This window comes from Protomyctophum bolini (assembly GCF_963924005.1).
Source record: "Protomyctophum bolini genome assembly, chromosome: 13".
Taxonomy (NCBI): domain Eukaryota; kingdom Metazoa; phylum Chordata; class Actinopteri; order Myctophiformes; family Myctophidae; genus Protomyctophum; species Protomyctophum bolini.
Window position 1 is genome coordinate 28,114,742 of NC_137874.1, and position 24,591 is coordinate 28,139,332.

Below are 24,591 nucleotides of genomic sequence, written 5' to 3' on the forward strand. Positions count from 1 at the left end.
ATGAGCTATTCTTGTACCAGCAGAGACCCATCATCATCCAGCGCTAAGAAGCCCGCCGCTATTAATCCAGGCAGTTGCGGTGGCGGCGGCGGAGATACCGGAGCAGGCAGTAGCAGGACGACCAACAGCACCACCGGAGGAGGCAGCGAGACGGGTTCGAAGAACCACAACAACCAAACGTTGGAGATGAAAGTGAAGAAAGGCTGCAACTCGGCCGGGGTGGAGGTCCCCGCGACCACGGAGGAAGAGCTGCTCGTCAACACCATCATCACTCCAGAGGATGTACTGGGTTTACAGAAGATCACACAGAGTAAGTTGTTAATGATGATGATGATAAAGCGTCCTCCTGTCCTGACTGTCATTGTTATAAAACGTTTTTACGTGGATGATGATGATTGAGCCATTTATCGCGCATTAGCTCGCCCCCTCAGTCAATTAAAAATAATTATACGGAAGAGTGCATAAAAATGCATCATTGTATCAAGTCAGGCCGTGTTTGTTACCTACTCACTGTAGCCAAATTGTTGTCAACGAGTCAGAGGAGGTGCTATGGCCCTTTGTGCTTTCATAATCATAGGCTATTATTATTTCATTTAACCCGCGTGGAAGTGACACAACACATGGCCTACGCCGGTCCTACGGACTATTGTGTTTGATTTATCTACTTTGTATGGTGTTGGAGAGGAGACAGAGCAGTGTAGATCTGCTATTTTCACCATATAGCTTTAGTTTCTGCTGTGGAAGTGAGCTTTAAAGCCGATTTGTACTTTGCCGTACGACCGCGTTGCTCACCAAAAATAACTGATTCTCAGTCTCAGTTATCAGAGTAGTAGGCAAATTCTTCTTATAATTATTATAAATGGGCTAAATAGATAGGGTTAGACCAGAGCTAGGGTTATTTTATTGGTGCATTTTTTTCATGTTTTACAAAAGGCTTGAGGCTATAGCTATCTTCTAAAATCTCTTTGCAACTATAAAGGTAGTTTTTTGTGTCTTGTTAACTTGCCTTTAGGGGAGCAGTGTAGATTGAGTTCACATCAGAATGGGGCATTCTGATGCACAGCAGTGGTTGAGTTTTTCTTTCTAAGTCTTCCACTTTCTAAAATGTATTTTCAAAGTAATTTCACAAATCTTTGTTGCTGTTATTGCAATTACTTAAATAGTTAAGCTGTGAAGCAGTTAGTGGTTATGTGGTGAGTGTATCACCCAGAGTTTGAGGTCATATGAACATTCTAAACTTGAGTCATGTCACACTTGAAAATGTGAACTGTAAGGCCCTCAGACAGGCTGTAGCTTGTCAACTGTATAACAAAACTCGAGGAGTATCTCTAATATTTTAGCTACCTGTCCAATTTGTTTTTGATTTATTATAGGACTACAGGGTTTTTTAATGCAACAAATACAGATATCAACGCTCACATACACCATGTCACAACCACTGTTATTGTTCCAGGATTTTATGTTGTCTTATATAAAGAGTTTGTACTTTTCTCAATTCACCTTTAGCTAAGCCCCGCCCTCTCCCACTTGGACACTTTCCAGTTGGGCTCATTCATTCCAATGTAAATATCATGGGTTATTTACACATTAAATACTGGTTCATTTTTGGAACCAGACCTTCAAAATCTCTTCCAAATCCGTCAACAAGGCCTGCCATATGCACTGAAAAAATATGTGCGTGACATTTATTTTTTAAAACAATGTTTTATCATATGCTAGGAAAACTATTGGTGGAGAGGTTTGTCTAACTCTAACCCATGTTATGCTTAGCTGTGATTGGACCATAGCAGTTTGGGGAGGGGCTTAGCTATAGGTCAAATATAGAACTGATTTTGTAGCCCAGAGATTCCAAATTAGGTACTACATGATCATCATGATAAATAGTACCTCGTCTTGATTATTGACACCAGCTGAACAGAATATAATCTAAGATTAGATTTAATTACAGGCAGTGAGTGTTGAGATATTGTTATTTTTATTCAGTGGCCATTCATCACAGGTTAATGTTTTAGGGTAAATGTTTAACCACATGTATCCTTATTGGAGCAAATCCTCAAAATGTTTATAAACCTTCAAGATATAGCCAATTTAAGAATTATTATAATTATAATTAATTATATTCAAGAATATAGGTAATATAGACGATCTACAAGCTCACAACATGTCATAGACATGTTGTCAGCTTGTAGAACGACTTCTATTTTCATCATATTTTTCATATGAAGTATATAGGGCATACGTGGTTAAATTCTGTTCTGCCAGAGAGAGCTCTTCTTCTAAGCAGAAACGCCTACAGTATATACATCTATCCGTTGCCTGATGTCTTAACCCAGCTCAACTCTCTCTGTTAGCTAATAGGTAGGCAGCAGGCCACCTGTCTATTTAAAGGCAAGCCTAACACCTTACACAACACCTCATCTGTGGCAGTTACAACATTTAGTCCATACTGTAAAATCCAGAGTGCTAATTTAACTATGAGTGTGTACAACCAAATTGATATGTAATGGTACCTTTGGTTCCATTTGTATACCCATCAGGTAACGGTGAACGGTGGAGTTTACTGTGTACATTGAGATTATTTAATATGTATTCCAGTTAAGGGCATATTGCATACTGTTTACGTAATGGAACGGTATGGCATCGGCCGGTGCCCGAGTAGGCCGATGAGCCACGCAAGTCAGTAAAGATGCAAGTCGGAAATACGTACATGCCTACGTACATGCGTTGTTGCCTTTAACTGATGTAGTCGTACATGTTGTCTGACATTTTGTCTGACATGTCAGACTTATCTCCCACTTCCTCACATGCCAGCACTTATAGTGGCAAAACAGTACAAATGTGATAGAAAGCCAATCATTGAAGCCAACTACCCAGATTGGCCAATCAGGAAAGCGAGGCTGTGAACAGACACTTGCAGATATTCATGTTTTTGGGGTTCTTGGAAAATTGGTCCAGCCGAATTGCCACTCAGCACTGCACATCACCAGGTCATATGATTTGAGTTTGAGGTTGTTTGTTCAGACCACGTCTCAGACAGCACCCGAGTTATGCCCGGGACAGACAGACATACATTCATATATTGAAAATGCATTGAAGTCGGTTTTATGTGAGATAATGTGTTTCACAACACAGACGACAGTCACAATAAATATGCCGTAGGCCCAATCCCTTTCAAACTTGCGTTCCTTTGACCATGTGACCCATGTCATTAGTTACTGGCCAAGATTCTTATACATTTTCAAAAATGTATAAAAAGTCAAAAAATAACAGATAGACAGGTGTCGTGACCTTGTAGATTGGCTATACAATATATGGTTGTTATGGTTAACTGAAATAGCTTCCATCAGATTCTTCATGAGCTACACACACCTGTTAAGATGTCCTAAATATACATTTCACAAAGGTGTCCTAAATACCAAAGGTATGTCTCAATTTCACCCCACATCCACAGTTACAATGAGGACAAGTTAATCCTCTGAATCAAGGAAGTTTATGGTCAAAGTGGAGAATTAGATCTCACAATCTCCACAGTCTATATATCTCCTCGCTAATTGTCTTTTCACCACCCCCCCCCCCCCCCTTTCTTCTGACATGTGGTTGTTTATCCTAAGTACCTTAAGTTCGTAAAACAGTAGCCTGTTACAGATCAGGGGAAGTGTAAAGTGCCCTGTGTCGTACAGTATGTGTGTCAGTGTGCAAGTCTCTGTGTTTTCTGGGGTCAGCCCAGCTGCAGAAAGCTTGGTTATGGATGATGTAGGCTACCATAATGATTCTTGTTTAACATTAACACAGCAGAACATAGTTGCTAGGTGTGTAATAATCACAAGCTTCATCACCATGCTCAATATTTACAGATATTTTAAATTTTGCCACAGCAAGATAATGATGCGATTTGATTCAGGGGCCTAATGGTTATGATCAGTTATTCAATTTGTTTTGTTGACTAAGTGTGTTTCACAATAACAATTTGAATTGCTTTGCATCGATTAGGCTATACATTGAATCGTTGCCTTTTGAATTGACGGATCAATGGAATGCGGAATTGTCATTCTCACTCCCAAGCCCAACTCGTAATAGGTTGATTGCGTGTGGTAAAAATATTTAAAATAATTCGGGTGCACCGTCGAAAGCGGACTTGAGCCTTGTGAGGCATATCTTAGCGAGGTGTTAGCCAAGCAAGCAGGTGGCCATGCCAGGTGGTGTGATGTCCATTCTGCCGACTCAGTGTCATTCAAGTTGCATACCGATAGGCTTGGAGATAAATAGTAAATCATTCGTCCTAATCAACATGCAACGCAACAAGACAGCCGTGTCACATCAACATTTGATGCAGGCGGTCCCGTCGTGTCAAATAGGTGACACATGGTCACATCCTCTCCCCCCACCAACGTCACCTCTTTCACGCAACAGGTGTGAGAATGCGTTGCCTTGAGACGTCCAACTTTCCTGGCTCATGTCTGCATCGCGTGGAGGTGAGAAAAAGTGTGTATGAATCACTATGGCAACATGGGGGCATGCTTAAGTTACTATGGTAACATGAAGCATCTTCACATGGTTACGGTCAGCGGAGCGTGCATCTCTGGGTTCACATCTGTTCATCCTCCTCCACTGTGGGCTCCCCCCAGCATGCACCTCCAAACTAGCCTCGCATAGCCAGCCTTCATCTGCCTTTGCGATGCATATTGCCCCAGGCAGAGTCTGGTCTCTCTCAATTTTGGGAGGACTTCACGGCTTCACGGCTCTCTAGTACAGTACGCAATTGCTATCCTAAATTATGTCATATGCGAGCCAAGTCTATGGACTTTTGATGTTTATTTAGAGCACTTTTAAGTTAACTAAAATCAAATGGCAACCAAGACTATGGACTTGTTTTTGTGGCTTTCGCCTTTATTTTAGGAGGGACAGACAGTAGGCTGACAGGAAATGGGGAGAGAGATGGGGGGGGGGTGGGGGTGACATGCAGTAAAGGCCTTCGGGATCGGGAGTCGAACCCGCGGCACACTGCCAGACTGGATTACCAGCCAAGGTGCCTGGACCGCTGAGCCATGGCCCAGGCCAAGACTATGGACTTTAATTGTTTGTTTAAAGAAGCAGTTAAACATTGTCAATGCGAGAAGTCATGTGGCCAATATAAATACATATAGTGATTGATTTCGTTTTATACAATAACACTGCATTCATGTCTCGTAGTTTGTTTACATTTGTAAATTGTACATTCAGACATCCAGGATTTGACAGTGTATGACCAATAGGAGCAGCCGTAGCTGAGTGTGTCTGTCTGGTAATCAGCGGGTTACAATACCTTAAGGACACTTCACCCTTTAAAAAATCACACCTGTGTGAACCAAGTGGTGCAACTCCCCTCTCTAAAAGCTGAATAACTCCTAATCTACGGAGCTCTCCATGGTTTGGTCCATTAGCGCGATTTTCTGAGGTTTTTGCTGATAATCCGGTGGTCTAGATGGAAACATTGGTGCTTTCTAGAGCAAGGATGGCTATATTTTAGCTCGCTAGCATTGACGCTATGTAGCAACAACATCCACACACGGGTGAGGGTGCGTGTGCACACCAGTGGTGCACGCGCACGCATGCGCACACCACTCGTGCTCATTGACGTACATCACAAACAAACAAACAGGTACACGGACATTGCGAGCTGGTTGTAGAAGTGGTTGCACCACTTAAAAATGTTAATGACGTTTAGAAGATTTAGAACACTTTCTCATCTGAGCCATTTGAGCCATTTGAGCAACCATCAGCTGGGTGAAGCTGTAAAAGCTCCCTTCCCCCTCAAACATTAGGCAGATTCTGGCGGCTCCCAACTGATAGGGGCCCTCAAAAATGGTGATATTGTGATTTATATATTATTTTATCGTTAAATGATCAAGTTTGAGGGTCTAGTGTGTCATGCTGTCACTCACAACTGTTGGAACGTTTGATTGGAATGCCAAGCAGTTCCAGTGCAGTACTCCATCACTCACTTGTCAAGTCGCCTCATAAGAGCAGACAATCATTCATGTTGCGAAACTTTCTATCTCTAGTCTCAGGTTGAAGAAAGGATTCCCAACACACACACACACATATACACACACACACACACACACACACACACACACACACACACACACACACACACACACACACACACACACACACACACACACACACACACACACACACACACACACACAAAGAGACATTTTGTTTGCTGACTTGTTTTCCTTCTCTTCTGGGGATGAAATCTCTGTCTCTGCCATGAAGGCTGACACCATTTCTCTGAGACAGAAAGCGCAAGGCAACTTGAGCTATCTCCCGCTATTGAAGGCTCTGTCTTGTTTTGAGCCATGTCCCTGTGTTTTCAGTGCTGATCTATGGCGTCTCATGTGGCTGGAAATGTGGTGTCACACACACACAACAGTTGACAATTGTACAGTGTAGCTCAGTCCCGAGGGTACTAGATTTAACAACACACCTGGGCTGAACACTGTGAACAAGAGTGTGTTACTGAGTACATTCACAGTTCTTTGTTGATCCTTTATAGTGTTGATTGTGTTGTTTTTATTTGACCTGGAGCGCCAGATGGGTGGAGTTGATCACATGTTGTTGAGAGAAGGCATGCTTTCTGAGAGGGGGCTCCAGGAAGGCATACTAAAAACAGAACGTGAACCAGCTAATGAACTGGCCTATAGTGTGTTCTCCAGTTAAGTTTGAGTATGACTTTGAGGCCAAGGAAAAACCTTTGCCTGGAATTTATCACAGCTGCTCTTTATAGTGCCACCAGGAGGCCGACATATGGTTTGGTACAAATCGCCACAGCTCCTCAATGCAGCGTCCGATTGCGGTGAAACTGTGCATGCATATTCCCACTAAGCTGAGGAAGAAATGCCACTTGACAGTTTTCAAATCAGCCTCATGGTGACGCTACAACAGGGCAAGTCCCATCACACACACACACACGCACGCACAAGAAAAAAAAACATGTTTATATTTCTCCTAAACATTTTTCCAAACATCACACACACTCCTATCCTCCTGGTGGAGACCTGTGCCCAGAAGGGCCCTTTTTCTAGTTGCCTCTCTAGAGGGGCCTTCTATTGATGATATTTTATTGTAGAAATATGTGTTATACAGTAGTTAAAAGCTTCTTCCTTGGTTGTTTGACTTGTGCACCAGCTTACAAAATCCCACTGATCCCTCTGTCCCCCACCCCTCTTTTCTCTTAAGCCTCCTTTGCATCTACAGTACCTAAGTCAAATGTGTCAATGACAAATTACTGACAATACCTTTGTTACACCCGTGCTCTATTTCAGAAGACTAGGTTAGACTAAATTAATCGGTTCCATGCCTTCCTGCTCTTCTAATCTTCTAATTTCATCTGCTTTCTTTCCACTTGTCTTTTTTATCTCCTCATCTCTGTGTTCCAGACTCCTGCCCTCCCTTGAGTCCCCTACATCCACATTAGGCCCTGTTCACACCTGGCAATAACACACATTTCATATCTGGATATAGTGGATAGCATTGGCCAACGAGGTCATTTTGATGCTGATGGCTGAACCATCTAGAACAGGGTTTTGTCTGTATGTCTGTATGGCCCAAATAAAAGTAGACCAATCACAGCTACAGTAACACCGCTTTGTGAACGACATCATGAAAACAGAAACTTAATAGAATGGTGTGGCTTGCTGTAGCAGAGAACGGACATACAGTAGCCTACACACCACAACACACTGAAGGTGGCAATTCGTTAGCAAACAGAACTCATTGTGATTTGTGTGGCTTCCTTTATGCACAACTGCTCACCTAGCTAGTTATCGTATTGATAGCTAAATATTGGGCAGGGAGGCCACACCATTGTTGACGTTTTTGTTTTGTTTTTGTGTGTGTGTTGAAATGTATGTTCATGTCAAAGGTCGTGACCAGCGTGGTCACGAGGTGCATGCACATCCAAAAGGTGCTCGAACAGAAGAGATAAGCCAAAGAGAAGGAAGAAGTCTGCACACCGTTCCGAATGTTGTTAAAACCAGTCCCATAAGACAGACCTACTGTACATCACCCTCTATATCTACAGAAACAGTCTTGTGTAATCCCTGTGGTTGTCTTCATTGGTGGTGGTTTGAATCGTGATCAGGTTGAATGGCAGGTCGTGTGTGTGTGTGTGTGTGTGTGTGTGTGTGTGTGTGTGTGTGTGTGTGTGTGTGTGTGTGTGTGTGTGTGTGTGTGTGTGTGTGTGTGTGTGTGTGTGTGTGTGTGTGTGTGTGTGTGTGTGTGTGTGTGTGTGTGTGTGTGTGTGTGTGTGTGTGTGTGTGTGTGTGTGTGTGTGTGTGTGTGTGTGTGTGTGTGTGTGTGAAAGGGGGTCAGTAAGAATGAATGCATGTTCTATATCTGGATATGGCAAACAAAAACGAGAGTCAAATTTGTCTGTACAATGGGGCGTATTCATTACAACTATGCGAGTAAGAGGCTGTGGTCCGACTTTTAGTTTCCTTGCCAACAAGGCCAAACCAGACAAAGGTAGCTTGCTGTGCCTTATTGGGGGTCACTATGGTGACCACATCAGCTGACGTGACTTTTAGGAATATAGGAAGCACTCTGGAGGCTGAATGGAAGCATTTTAGTTTGAGTGTTGATAAGCCAACTGCCACAGCTGTGAGCAATATTTGACTGGGAGGTACATGACTCAGACAGAGCTACAGGTGGAAGAAGCCAATTCCCAAAAATAAAAAGGTATCTTGCCTTGTCCCCTCTCTCGGTTCTCCTGTGGAGGGACACAGAACATTCACACTAACCCCCTGCTATCTTATCTTAGAGTCTTAGAGGATTAGCATTTAAAAATGCTTCCACAGTGCTATGCTATGTCCCTTGCCCATCGCTGTCACGTGACGTAGCTAGCCAACCCGGTAACAATACACGAACCGAGAAATACCAAGGCACACTGAGCACTGATGTCTGTATTTGCAGTTGCACTGCATGTGAGGCTGTTAACGCTGCTCTCAGTAGGCCAAACCCAATCAACAAGGTTCTGTGTCCTACACTGTGGGATAATAATAATACCACCTTTTTAGACAATGTCACAAACAGTGAATCATGATCAACAAGGCAGAATAGAATTACAGTATCAGTGGAAATGACATTACATTAAACTAGGTCCCTTTGCTATAACTGCTAAGCCTTTATATGGTTTCATATGTCGATGGTCTTAACACGCTACACCAGGGGTCGGCAGTAAGACTGGCCTCAGGCCAATCTTTTTATGAGCCATTATTAGATGGTGGACCAGAATATAATTAATAGCTAATGTAAGAACTGGAAGAGAAAGCCTTATATAAAATACTAAACGTATTGCTTTAAATGTTAATAAATAAATATTCTGTGTGAGCTCTGTGAGCGAATATAGGAGGGGTGGACGACGTCTCTGCACGGCACGTTGTCGCTCGTGGACCGTGGTATGTCAGGACAGTCAATGAAAAACATGTATTCTAATGAGATTTCATCGTAGGCAGTGTAGATGAGGTGTTACAATAAGGTGGGGTAATAATGAGGTGTTCTTCCAGTACAAGTTGACTCTCGATTTAGACATTATATCGTAAATGTGGGACTGTCAGGCACATATAATAAATTATAGTCTCCACCAGGCCGAAGGCATGGGGAGAGAGTATGTTTTGCACTCCGTCCATCCGTCTGTCCGTGTGTGTGTCCGTCCGTCTGTTACCAGCTAATCTCTGGCACCGTTGGCCCCATCCATGCACACAAAATTTGCACACATATATGAATATCATCATATTATCGCAATTGAACCTACAGATCTACAGTACAAATACAAGCATACGTTTACATTGCCAAAGCAAGTGTCAAAATATAATAACTGTTGAAAATGGGGAAATATACAGTTGGAGGGGGTACAGAATTTTGTAATGTCACATTGTGTCGTTATATCCTTTGAATATACAGTGTGTGGCAATTTCTAATCAATGATGGAACAATTCTTTTTGATTTCCTGTCCACCTTTGGAGTTACATCATGGCAAGGTAAATAAACCAAAAAAATGTGGTATTGCCCTTTAAGCCCTACTTCATTCTTCGCCATGAAGTGTCACATAGGGGAAAGCCCTCTAATTGAATTTAGAAAATGTTTTCCTATAATGACATGCCTCAACCCAGGTTGAAAGTGGTTAGTGTGCAGAGCATGCACAGAAACAGCCAGCTGTAGTGCAGATGCAAGCAAAGAGCCACAGTGCAGTGAAGCAGACACTACAGATCTCATGACATGCCATGTCCATTCATATTTGATACAGCCAGTTGAAAAAAAATAAAGCCTTGAAACTACATATGAAGGCAATGTCGCTGCTAATATACGTCACGCCCAGCTGTCAACACATTGCGTTCCTGAGATTCCTCGTTGACGTAAACTCAGCTGGTGGTGACTCGACTCGTACTAACCATGAAACATTAAATATCAATAAAATTAAAATAAATGTAATTAACATTCAGTTTCTGTTGTGCGACGGGCAGATGCAGCCATCCACCTACCCGGAAATGTAGTCTCTGGGTTGTTTGACTCGATTCTAACGCTTATTTTGTTACTCTTTGGGTAGTCTAGGGAAATTGGCCTCAGATCCTGTGCAGCAGGGGCGTGGCCCAGTGCGTTGCGTTTCAAATGAAATGCGAATCAAAAGACAGGGGCGGGTTTCACATGGAGTGGGCGCTACATCTAAATAAGACGGAAGGGAAACAATTGCTCCTTGAGCGGTGGTGGCCTACTACAATTCAATTTGGAATTGGATTCCCTTCGGACTATTTTCATGGTATGCACAGTGCTTCAGACCGGAAAGGGGAGTGTCCGCTCAGATTCTGAGCGCAACGTACTTCCCTCACAGGGATATGTTCCTTTTTTCCCAGAAGTCTTTCTCGCCCGCCTAGTGGCGAAAAATAAAACTTATCTGAACTCCGATTACTCTTTGGGTATATTTGTACATTTCCACCTTCACAATAATTATTGTGAGTACAACATTTGGGTTCTTCATCAGGTACTGTATCAATTCTGATACCTGATGAAGGTCAGTTGGATAAAGTTGGACCCTAACGTTTTGCTCTAAGTGTCTTCACTGTCATCTCTCTCTTTTCTTGTCTCTTCCATTGACTGCCTGCTCCTACGCACCTGTCCCAGTAGGTGAACAAATGGACCTTTTTAACTAATATTTTTTGCAAGGCAAGGCTTAAGTTATTGACCTATAATTTATTTTTACTGAGTTTGGATCGTTCCGTTGAAACACCAAAATGTATCTTTTTGGTGTCGAGCTGAAAGGTGTGGGACTGTGGGTTATATTTGAATATAATTGAGGAGTCTGTACAGAGGGGACAGAGGCAGGCAGTCACCAGTCAGCCTCCTGCATACATGGTTGCTAGGTGATGCCGACAAGAAGGGAATATAGCGTGGCCACTAATGACTTCTGCATATTGCTGTGAGAATGACAATACAAAAAACGCTGGATTTTTTGTAATGTAATTGGTTTCTGCTAGAAAATGTGTCGGAAAAATAGAGCCTATAAAAAGTATGTATGTGTGCGTGAGTGAGTGGGAGACAGAGGAAGAGAGACAGTATACAGACAAGTAGCAGACTCCTGGCTGCTGCTTCTTTGTTTGTCTGTTTCTTTGTTTGTCTGTCTTTATCGTTGTCATAACACCCACATTGATAGATTTATTAACACTTAAGTTATTATTATTATTATTAACACTTTCTAGTTACGGTAACTGTGAGGGATGTGTTAAAGAAACTCCAAACCACAACACTTCACGGTTGTGCACGCGCCCACACACACACACACACACACACACACACACACACACACACACACACACACACACACACACACACACACACACACACATGCGTGCATGCTTGCAGGCAGGCACCAGGCATCGAAGACAACAGGGGCCAAGACCTGCGTAACTAACTCACAGATACATGGTGAGAAGATATCACAGTCAAAGCAAACTTGCATGAAGATCAGAATTAACAGATGCATGTGCACGCACGCTCGCTCACACACACGTGTGTGTATTATTATATATACTGTGTATATATAATTGTATATCCCTGAATTGACCTAGGGAAGTTAGCAAAAGGAACCTTTAGGGTCAGGAAGTCACAGTATATAAATGCACAGGCTATCTTTGGGGATGTTACAGATTCAATAGGTCTACAGAAGTGGATGAATGACTCTAAAGTCCTTTATTCGGGGCTCAAAATTAACTTTGTTTCCTCAATGTCCTTCAACTGTCCCAAAAAATGTCCCAGACTTAAGAATCATTGTCCCAAATTGAAGTTATTTTTTTCCATGCTGCATAGTAAATATAGTTGAATAACTTTTATCCTAGAATACATATTGCCCTCAAGTGTGTGTGTGTGTGTGTGTGTGTGTGTGTGTGTGTGTGTGTGTGTCATGTTCTTCGAAGCCTGTGTATGAGGTCAATACTATGACAGTACAATGAACTCCCCATTGCAATTAGAACTGCAGACAGTCTTCCACCGTAGTCTGATGACTCACCTCTTCAGACCGTAGCACTTGCCCTAGCCTCGACGACCTTGCAGGCTTATGCAACGGCAAAAAATGTAATTTAGAGATAGCATGTTATGTAGACAGATGCCATCCTATAGTGTTTATAGTTTTAATATACGGATATTCTACTGTTAGCCTGATGATAGTTTCTTCTTGTTTTACTTATGATGCTAGATGACTATTTCTATACATTTGATGAATTACCTTGTGATTAATAGCGTCTGCTAAATGCCTAAATTGTAAATTGTATGACGAGTTGCCATATTGATGACATCAGATGACATCTCTATAGTTTACATGGGCATAAAAGGGACTCAGACAGACAGACAGACATCTCTGTATATGGCCATTAAATGGGAACAAAAGGGACACAGACAGACAGACAGACATATCTCTGTTATGGCCATTAAATGGGAACAAAAGGGACACAGACAGACAGACATATCTCTGTTATGGCCATTAAATGGGACACATACAGTTCTCCTGGTCTATCCATTCTTGTGCTTAACCTGAGGGCCACATTAGTAAAATTACGTGTACAAGAGGCCGGGGCCAAGGGCCAGTTGATAAAATGCAGTAGTTAGGGCAACCTTGATAACTGACACTGTATTTTTAAACCGTAACAGTGGTAAAGAATTTGTGTGAGATGATAAAATAAAAGCAACTGTTCATTTGGGGTTTAAATGGCATTCTCTTTTCTGTTGTGTGTTTGAGCACAATTAGATAATTGGAAACACCTGACAATCAATTAACCATGGCACTCGTCCCTTGGTTCACTGTCAGCCTGGACACACTTGAACTTCCATGCGCGGCCAAAGGAAGCAGTTTTTTGCGTCATTTCCGGGTTTTTAGTCAGCTGGTGGATGGAAATGAAGCTCCACCCACGCAGCAGAATGCCGCTGGAGCAAGTTTTTCCGGGAATCTGGCCGACATGGCAACCTGCTGCGTGGGTGGAGCAAAGTATTATAGACATGGACTTCATAGAAAGTGTTACCAATATTTGTAATTGGCTGACATTGTATCAAGATTTCTGTGAGACCAGCAGGATTGCATTCCTGTGGTAAAGGAGAATTCATTTAAAATGAAGACGTTGATCTGGCAGTCGCTTGTGTTGCACAGGGGTGAAGTACATGCCCACCACTGCGGAGGTCTTCGGATCCTCTGAAGCGCATCCAGCTTGGCTGAACGTCTATACGACACAATTTGCTGTGTTTGGGGCAGGGAACCCAGACAGGGAGGAAAATCTTTGTCACTGCGCTAGCAACTCCTACGGGCTGAGGCCTCGCTTCGCCTGTCAGTGCGGGAGATGTGTTGAATTGGAGGAGTAGGACAGAGGTGCTACATTCTCCCTGTGACGACTCCTCAGAGTCCTCACTGGCAGGTGCACCAGTATGTGCCAAAACAACAGAAATGTGTGAGGGAGGGTTAGAGGCATTATGAAAAAACTCAAAAAAGGGTAAAGAATAACTAGAAATAACTGGCTACACACAGGGAAACAAGTACAGGAGTGTTACTCCATGGGGTCAGCCAATAGCGGAGATTGTAGAATTGAGCGAGAAGTGAGATTTTATTAGTGCAGTGACGTCATTAAATTAACCTATCAACGTAGTACTCTTTCCTAGAATGGTTTGGGGGCAAGGGGTATTCATTTTAAATCATCCTGCATCCTTATCCTGACCTAAACCCCACTTAACCCATGCGTAAACGTAACCCACTCGTAAAGGCCGCACTAGGGAGGAATACAAGGTCACCCTTTGTATATACCATCTGGCTATAGCCAGATTATGCTACACCAGACACCTCGTGCAAAGCAAACTGGCTTCAGCCTAATACATTCACTAGGTTGATTCAGGGCATATGGTGCCCCAAACCATTGTGCATCTGACTTGGAATGGTCTCATAATGGTGCTTTTCTCTGACAGGACAGGACAATTAATAAGATTAATCAGGACTGAATGTAAGTTTGAACAGCAACGAAAGTTAGGAGTCTTATGTCCACAACTATAACTATATTGTTCACCGCTGTCTTCAATATACTGTAGTTGTGGTGTGGAGTCTAACATTCACTAGGGTTAGAAAGATTTTTTTAAACAAATATCTTTATAATTTGTTGCACTTTGTTATAGTGCTTGGTGTGGACGGCCCATAAAAGTGCCGCTTGCAAGACTTTTAGAGGTTGTGCTGCTCCTTGCAAAAGTACAGCAAAGTACAAATAGATTTGTTGAACTGACTGCCATTGTTTCCTGAAAGAGGGTATACACAATTGAACATGCATAAAGTCAGTGGCAAATCGAGTGACAAAGTGAGTTTAACGTTGTTTAATGCAATCAGATAGGACTTTTCTGTTTGGATGTATATGAGCAGGACCAGAAATTAGTTTTTTTTTTCTACTAGGCCTTCCCGCATAACTTCCGCATATGGTGATGATGTCAACACGCATACCCTCTACAGCTGACCAATGCTCTCATTAATGGGACAAAATATTAAAATAGGAACATTTCCAAAATAATAGAGAGTATGTACAGAATATGTGCAAGTTATTTTGTACAAGCAGACATTTTGACCTAAGTGTGGCATTAGAGAATTCCACCAAAATCAATAGTGTACTGTTTATTGCGACCAAAGGTCGCAGTTAACTATGGAATCGTGTATTTCCTGTCCGTCAGTGTATCACTCAAAATCCCCCATACATGGGAATTGGGAAAGCATGGTCCCCAGGTCTCGTGACATCATCAGTGATGAAGAACCCTGATGTCATAGTAAATGCGACCTGCTGTCGCAATTAAGCCCATATACTGTATGGAGATCCCTGATGTCATCAATATTTACGTTCTCAACAGGCCCGAAGATTAAGGCCCGGCCCTAGCTAGGCCCTCATCAAACCTTGTACACTCAAGACACTGTGTGACACTGTCACTCTTAGATCTCCATATATGGAGCTGACCTCATCAAACTCTGTACACTCAAGACACGCTCCATATGTGGCCAGTACAGAATTCATTCCATATGTTGATCTGCCCCCCCCCCATGCAAAAGCGCTAGCGTTCGCCCAGCAATCTGCTGTCACCCAGGTGGATATGTTGATCTAACGGTCCCCGACTCCCCATGCCAAAGCGCCAGCGCTAGCCCATATTCTGCTGTCACTCAGGTGGATGCGTGCACGTGACCTAGCCCTTTAGGGCAAGGTCGCTTCTCGCCCTCAGGCGTCTTCTTCTAAGGGTTTTTTCATTTCCTGAAAATTTATATTTTTAATTTCCTGATAAGGAACATTTTGGAGTTAGATGGTTTCTTCCCAACAGCAGATGTAATGAATTGATTACATAATAGTGAAACCCAAAAAATCTTGATCTTTTAAATAGTTTTCCTTTCATTGTGAAGCCCTACAATTCAGCTACTCGTTTTCGAGATATATTTACTGTTTGGGGACCAAAGTTGTGGACTGATTGACGGAATTGTTGTCCTTGGAGCTCCGTCGCTAAAGAAACATTCATCAGGATAAAGCATTGCATTTACTGTCATCCTCCAACAGGCCACCACGGTCGTGCATGCGTAAATTCACATGCGTATTTGTGTGTTTCTAAGTGTATGACAGGACCCAGCATGAAACAGCAGGTGCTTCCTGTGAATCAGTCAGTACTGTGTCAGAGCTGTGTGGAGACGTGGTGTTAATTGTTTTTCAGGACGCTAGCGTTGCACACCCCACTGACAGAGAGGCATGGTGTCACACTGTATTACATCAGACACAAGTAGCAGCGCAATATACAGTACACATGCAATATACAGTACACATGCAACATACAGTACACATGCAATATACAGTACACATGCAATATACAGTACACATGCAATATACAGTACACATGCAATATACAGTACACATGCAAGGAAGGGAGCAACCTCCTGAAAGGTGGAAAAGAGAACACACACACACTTACTTTGGCAAATTAACAGCCATTCACAATTTCACATTCAAACCACCTTAACAATCAAGGCTTACAAGACTGTTTCTGGGTACTAGCTTACTAGGAGGTGTGGTGTGACCCCAACTATTGTCTTTGTTACAAATGCACTATAATACAATGTTGCTTGCTTGCTTGTACGGACCTATTGGGTATTGGTTTATGGACTATTGGGGCGTCGGACTAACGCTACGCACACTTTTTGGTTAACATCTACCCACAAACAATAAAATAACATAAAAATAATATAAAAAGGTAAATTGCAAGATTGGTCACTAGCTTGGCGTGAAGCTACTAACTGAGCCAGATTCAATCTTCAGCCTGGAACACATTCCCATGGTTGGACTGATTGGTAGAATTCACACCCATGGCCTGGGCTGGCTTAGCGGTCCAGGAATCTATCAATAAAAGGCAAAAATAATTCACACCCATAACTGCATAGGCCACACCTGAATGAAACAGTGCTGCCCTGGTCGCTCAGCCACTGAGTATGTATTGAGGTATGGACACAGATGACCCAGACAGTTTGTATTGAAGTATGGACACAGATGACCCATTCGCTCATGTCACAAGTTTGAATCCAGCTCATGATTGCTTTTTCAAGTGCTCAAAGCACTTGACAATGGTTCATTCATTCATACATTGGGATTTGAAGCAGCGAACAGTCGACGCCAGCGTCCTCACTTCCCACATTCACACACCAATGGTGGCAAGCTCACACCGACCAACTCATTGGAGGCAATATAGGGTTCAGTGTCTTGCCCAAGGACACTTCGACATGTAGACAGGAGGAGCCGGGATTCGAACCGCCGACCCAGGGGTCATTGAACGACCTGCTCTACCTACTGAGCCACAGTCTCTCTCTCTCTCTCTCTCTCTCTCTCTCTCTCTCTCTCTCTCTCTCTCTCTCTCTCTCTCTCTCTCTCTCTCTCTCTCTCTCTCTCTCTCTCTCTCTCTCTCTCTCTCTCTCTCTCTCTCTCTCTCTTCCCCCCCCCCACTGGTTCCCTGCCTCTTTCCACCACCCTGTCAGAAAATCTGAATGCCCTCAAGCGATTGAATTAGTCCCCTGTCTCTCTCTCCGTTTAGGGTTAGCTTTGTTTTTCATTTTTGCAGCTGCGTTTCGTGAGCTGAGGCAGTTGCCAGGGTGAGCTGGGGCGTGGGGTGGTGCAGGTTCCTTTCTGGAGACAGATTCTGTCGTTAACCTGTCTGCCATCAGGTGGAAGAGGAACCAGGAAGTGTGTGCTGAGCAGAGGAACGCTAATCAGCAGTGTCACCGCCTGGTGATGGCAGGAAGGATTAGAGGAGTAAAAATAACTTCCCTTTCATACCACAGCGACGTGTGTGTGTGTGTGTGTGTGTGTGTGTGTGTGTGTGTGTGCACACGCACATGCGTGCGTGTGGGTAGGGCTTTGTATTGTTTTTGTGTTTGTATGCTCACATGTTTTCCCCTGGTTGCATGCATGGTGGTGATATTCCAGTTTGTTATGGCATCCAACATTTACAATTGGAAATGCCAACAACAAAGGCAAAACAGCATATCCGCTGTTTGCTAAATTCTGATTTTAGGGACCAAACTTTCAGCGTAGCCTGGTTGCTCGGCCAGTCAGTGTGCTATGAAACCATGCAGAGAAAGCCTGGTTGCTCGGCCAGTCAGTGTGCTATGAAACCATGCAGCGTAGCCTGGTTGCTCGGCCAGTCAGTGTGCTATGAAACCATGCAGCGCAGCCTGGTTGCTCGGCCAGTCAGTGTGCAATGAAACCATGCAAGTGCAAAACAAGCTGCCCTTGAGTGTTGGGGATAAGAGTGCTACGTGTGACAGCTGCGCCTTCATCCCACTTAATCTCAAATTTTGTTCAGAAGGTACGTTAAAGGTTTCTATGGTAATGTCAACAGAATACATAGACAAACAGACTTTTTATCAATGAGAACTGTGAAATCCTTCATATACCCCACTCCCACCATCTCTCTTTCATCTCCCTCGGTGCATGGCTGATTGCTATTGCTATACTGCGACTCTCATGTTTGCAATACCAGCATACGATAGAGTATAAATCAGGCTTAAATCAGATTAGACTTGGAACAAAAAGTGTTCATATCCACAACATAGCAGTTGGCACATGGTAAGTGACAGAGGACGACTGCGCTATGAAGAACTGCTAATTGACACTCCACTCAACAGTGGATTTTATGCATCCAAACTGTATTATTATTATAAGACCTGAGGCCGATTCTACAAATAAAATAAAATCTATTTCTCTGTCACTGGTTCTGAAACTTTTTCATGTCAAGGACCTGCAAAATTATTGATATTTGGCCGCAGACGGGCAAAGGGTTACAAATGTTTTAACTCTCTCTCTGTCTCTCTCTCACTCTCTCTCTCTCTCTCTCTCTCTCTCTCTCTCTCTCTCTCTCTCTCTCTCAGACTACCTGTGTGGCCCAGATGAGAACGTATACAACATTGACTTCACTCGGTTCAAGATCAGAGACATGGAGACGGGAACAGTGCTGTTTGAGATCACCAAACCCCCATCTGCAGGTCAGACACTTCACTCTGGGAATGCTGAGAATTCTCTAGTGATGTGAAAAATATAATGAAGAATTTATTTTGATTTCTAACTTGGAATATAAGGGAAAAATAACCATCTCTCATCATCACCCCCCCCCCCTTAACCTTGAGCCATCCTCAGTTAATTTCTGATTCTCATTTTTGTTTTGTATGAATTATTCAGAAATCTGATTTCAGTATATACAAGGAGGTACAAATTTGAATTGTTGTTAGTTTATAGAGCAATTGTTGTCAGTACTATATTTACAGTATAAACATTTTACAGAATTATGTCCGATCCATAAATACTAAGCCGTGTTTTAATATATTATATTTTATTTAAAAAATGTAGGCATATTGAGAATATTTACTGAGCAATATGCCTTTTTACAGCAACCACCTGCTTCACATACACTGACTCTCACACTGAACAGTAGGCTACTAAAATCAGTTGGCCACTGAGTAGCTCCATTCAGCACTTGTATTGTTATGCACACACATGCACACGTACAGACACATCTGCACACGCACACACGCATGCACACAAACTTATGTGAATTGATTGGGTTGATTATTGATACTTTACTCTTAAACTCAGAAAGACCAGGAGAGAGGAAGGATATTGATCCAAATGCCGGCCGCTTTGTCCGTTATCAGTTCACCCCAGCCTTTCTCCGACTGCGACAAGTGGGAGCCACGTAAGTGTGTGTGTGTGTGTGTGTGTGTGTGTGTGTGTGTGTGTGTGTGTGTGTGCGTGTGCGTGCGTGTGAGTGAGTGAGTGAGTGAGTGCGTGCGTTTCGTAGACTCGTAACCAGTAAAGTACTGCATTACAATTCAGAATCTGATTTATTGTCATCACAATTTTAAAAGGAAGTGGGTGAATTTAGTTTTTGTGCGTATGAGAGGGGGAGAGGTGGTGGAGTTAGTTGCTTTAGCAGACAGTTTGAGGATCCAATGGAGTTCAGAGGTTGTGTCCGAAGCACTTTTTACTACTTTTCATTGGTTCAATATTTTCAATACAACACACAGTTGACATCTGTGTGTTGTATTGAAAATATTGAACCAATGAAAAGTAGTAAAAAGTGCTTCGGACACAACCTCTGAACTCCATTAGACCCTCAAACTGTCTGGGTGTTCAATAGCACTGATTTATGCAAAAATAAATAAAAAACCTACAAATTCGAGTTAGGTGGTTTCCTTCCGACAGCAACGAATTAGGACAAAGGTGCTAGCTAGCATATTATTCCAGGTGCAGGACATTATTCCAGGTGCAACATTATTCAAGGTGCGTATAGTCCACGGGTGGTTCAAGGAAGAGCTAAAGTCCAAGTCAACTAGTCCCTAGGCTGGTATAATCCACAGTAGGTTCAGGAGGAGCAAAGAAAGGTCTAGCCGAACGCACTATTCGCTGGGAGCTGTAGGCTCCCTACGATGGTACAAGTTCATTAGCTAATAAGTAACCAAAGTACCTTGTCTTTCTACCAACTCGCCCCCCATTGTTCTCTTCCAGGGTGGAGTTCACTGTGGGAGACATGCCGATTGACAACTTCAGGATGATCGAGAGGCACTATTTCAGAGAGCAACTTCTGAAGAGTTTTGACTTTGAGTTTGGCTTCTGCATGCCCAGCAGCAAGAACACCTGTGAGCACATCTACGAATTCCCCCCTCTGTCAGAAGACATCAGTGAGTAGTGCACACACACACACACACACACACACACACACACACACACACACACACACACACACAGTTAACTAGCACACACGTTTTGTTAACTAGTAAACTAACTTTGTATCCAAGACTTTTTCATCTTTTTTTCTCTTTGTCGCCCCCTGCAGTGAGAGAAATGATGCTGCACCCATATGAGACGCAGTCGGACAGCTTCTACTTTGTGGACAACAAGCTGGTGATGCATAACAAGGCAGACTACTCCTACAGTGGTGGATCTTAAAGGGCCCCCAGGGGCCTCTGCACAGATGGACAGATGGATGTTTGGACAAACTGACAGGATACCACTTCTGTACTCTGGTGGGGTTGGTGGAGTTCACGTCCCACAAATCCCACATTGTGTCTGGTCTATCTTATGTTCTCCCCACCACCACCACCACCTTCACTTCTTTCTGTCTTTTTCTGTCTTTTCCACTGAGCAGCAGTGGTCCTGCTGATCATAATACAATGTCATTCAGAACCGCCCAGCAAGATATCTATAAATTGTAGAGTGTGTGTGTGTGTGTGTGTGTGTGTGTGTGTGTGTGTGTGTGTGTGTGTGTGCGCGCGCTTGTGTGAGGCTAGATAATATGTACAGTATATCTACTCACTGTTCTATTGATCGTGCGTATCAAAGCCGGAAGACACACACACACACACACACACAGGAAGTGTAGCATTTATAATAGCACTGCCATCGATTCCACTGATTACCACATAAGTGGATACCAAACTCTTTGGTAGCCAGTCAAACCCGGCTACGTTATCCTATGAAGTAACATTTTCTGTAACGTATATGAAATCTTAGATTTTCACTCTCGCAAGGCAAATAAATCTATAAAATTCAGAGAAACTATGTATTTTGGTTTCATCTATATATTTTAGGTTGTCGTTAGCGTTAAGGTAATAAATGTGTCAATGTTTATGTATTGACCATAGATCTTTGTACATCTCTGAAGTTTTTTAATTATATTCCTCCGATTGTGTGCGTGTGTGTGTGTGTGTGTGTGTGTGTGTGTGTGTGTGTGCGGGTGTGCGTGCGTGTATGCGTGTGAGAGAGAGAGAAAGAGATAGAGAACACAGAGACATGTAAACACACACTATCCTTGTTGGGTCTTTGCGTGTGGTTTTATGGATTGTTTCAGATATTCCTTGTGTTTTGTAGGAGAGTCTGTTAGAACGCATGTCTGATAACAAATTATACATAGTCGTTTTACAGACAGAATTGGTGACACTGTTTAACAAAGCCTTTTAGGGCATTTTGTATACAATAGGCAATAGTTTATCTACCCCATTTCCTTATTCCTCATCCTAGTTATGTGTTCTTTATCTTCTGTAGGGCATACTGTGTGTTTTCATTCCATTTGCTCAAAGCACAACATCTCTACAGAGCCAACAATAATGAACTTTACTGTACAATTGATCTTCTGTCATCTGTGTAGCCGTCAACTTGCCCTCGCCATGTGTTACAGTATGTTGTGTTAGAGGAGAAAGACTGTGTTATCAACGGCATGTAATTATTCCATGTCCATTGTGTTTTGGTGTTTGTCGGAAGAATGTTTGGTGATAAGCTCTTCATAAGAGAACAAAAGGTTAGCTGGATTTGTAAACGTCAGTCTTCTATTGAAAAACATATCGCAAAAAAGGAAACTATGAATTAACTCTAGGACTTGTGGAATGTAGAAGAAATGTTATTGAGCAGAACTCTCATGCTTTGATGCTTCTCCCTTTTATCTTCTTGCATAATTGAAGCTAGGGCTGGGTGATATGGGAAAATCACAATATGTTTGACAAAATACCTCAATATCAATATAGTGACAATGTTGTGGGGATGGCTATTTCATATATATGATATGATTTCATGAATAATATTTTGTGTAAATTGTGTAAAGTATTTATTTTATTATTTAAACTGATAATTTAAACAAAGGGTTTTGATAAATAATGGATACATATATATCATCATAAGGTTGTACGGAAAATAATGGAACAGCTAGAACAGTAATGTACGTTCATAAAATCACTTATCTGTAAAACCAGGAAACGAAACGAAACCACAGCATGATATTATGATCCCCTATACCTGTCTGTGTCTCATATCACAATATTGACAATATATATTGATATATTGCCCAGCCCTAATTGAAGCTATAATTTTATGTAAAGTAAAAGAAAAGAAAAACATTCCTCATTATTTTGCTTTATCTTCCTTTATGTTCCTTATCGGTTTGTCCCCTTTTTCTTATTTATTATCTACCTACCTTTCCTCTCTTACACGCTAAAATGAATTAGGACCACTCGTGTGTGCTCCTCCTAGCCATGTTATTGCACAAACTCTTGTCTATTGCAGTGGTTCTCAACCTGTGGGTCAGGACCCCCAGTGGGTTCCCCAGATGACAGTGAAGTGTCCATTTAAGAACTTTTAAGACCTTTTTAATACCTCAAAATGCTCAAATAGAAAGAAAGAAAAAGTAATCAACAAACTAGCCGATCTACAATGAATTAAGCGACAACGCATCGCAACAATATTGAAGTGCATGACACAAAGTGCTTGTCAGTTCAAATGTGATTATTGTGGGGGGTCACAGACTGAAAATGTTGAGAACCACTGTCCTAAGGGGTCATAATCACCACCTTTCCTTCTTCCCTTCATCTGCACTGCCACCAGTTCCAGCTCAGAGCTGGGAGGTCCAGTCACACAGGGGAGTGGTGCTGGTTAAGACACCAGTTCCAGCTCAGAGCTGGGAGGTACAGTCACACAGGGGAGTGGTGCTGGTTAAAACTTGACTTGGTTGGCCAGTAGTGGATGTAACAGATCAACTTGAATGTTAGTTAAACAATGTAGAGCAGATTTATTTATGGCACATTGTGACATGTACAATTTCAAAAAAGAAAAAGATTTAAAAAATGTTTTCAATTATGTCATTTTTGTGACAAATCAAATGCTGGTGTGACTGAATAAAACAAAATAAAAAATAAAGGTTTATGTGGCTTTTTGAAATAACATGCTATTTGTTGCTGTCTTCATTGTACATAATTCAATCATTCAATGCCCATGGGGTATAAACATACACAAACACATGATAGGCTATATAGGCTGTGAATGAATGAATATCCATTACTTAAGCAATAAGCCACGAGAGGTCTCAGGTTAGCGGAGGGTCTTCTACCCCCCCCTCCAAAATTTGGACGTCAAATGCGGAAGTGCAACCGAGCGCTCAATGTTAAAGGTATATTCAGTGATTTCACTTAATTCAAATATCACTTATTTTTTTGTTTTGTTGTGATAATCCTCTGTACTATAGAGTGTGCTGACCATATAAGGAGTTCCTCCCTGTCCCCAGTTAACCCCTGGGGGTCAAAAAACCTTACGTTTCGTTTTTGGCTCTCTATCCTGATTGGATGAAAGGCTTAGGTCCCAGCCAAAAACGAAACCTAAGGTTTTTTGAGTGAAATCACTGAATATGCCCAGCTGCACGGAGTTTCCTCGTCATGAATCCACTGGTCCGCCTGCAGTCCTTCCTCTTACCACTAGGGCCCAGCGCTTCAACATTGGAGTGCCTAGCTGGCCCCTTGGGTTATCCATAGAGTATTGGGGGGGGAGAAACATTAGCAAATTGCGAAAAAATTGCGGAAATGGAAATTGTGGAAATGGTAATTGCGGAAATTAAGGAAATGGAAATTACGGAAATTGCGGAAATTATCGGTGAAATTTACACCGGTCACGTGACGGTAACCAGCCAATCAGAATCAAGTATTGGGACTACCCGTTTTAGAATGTCAACTTAAGAACACTATTTTGTTTAAGGTCGAAATCCTGGGGA

The 24,591-nt window shown here is 42.4% G+C and overlaps 1 protein-coding gene across 1 annotated transcript; it reads left to right on the forward strand.

The window, feature by feature from the left end:
• unc119a2 (unc-119 lipid binding chaperone a2) lies at positions 1-23,525 on the forward strand (the record flags this gene model as incomplete). The annotated part of the gene is made up of 5 exons (XM_080779461.1): positions 1-310; positions 18,938-19,051; positions 19,659-19,758; positions 20,571-20,743; positions 20,899-23,525. 5 exons carry the CDS (start codon positions 1-3, stop codon positions 21,009-21,011), a joined length of 810 nt encoding a protein of 269 aa, XP_080635587.1. The 3' UTR covers positions 21,012-23,525.
• Between the last annotated feature and the right edge of the window lie 1,066 nt (positions 23,526-24,591).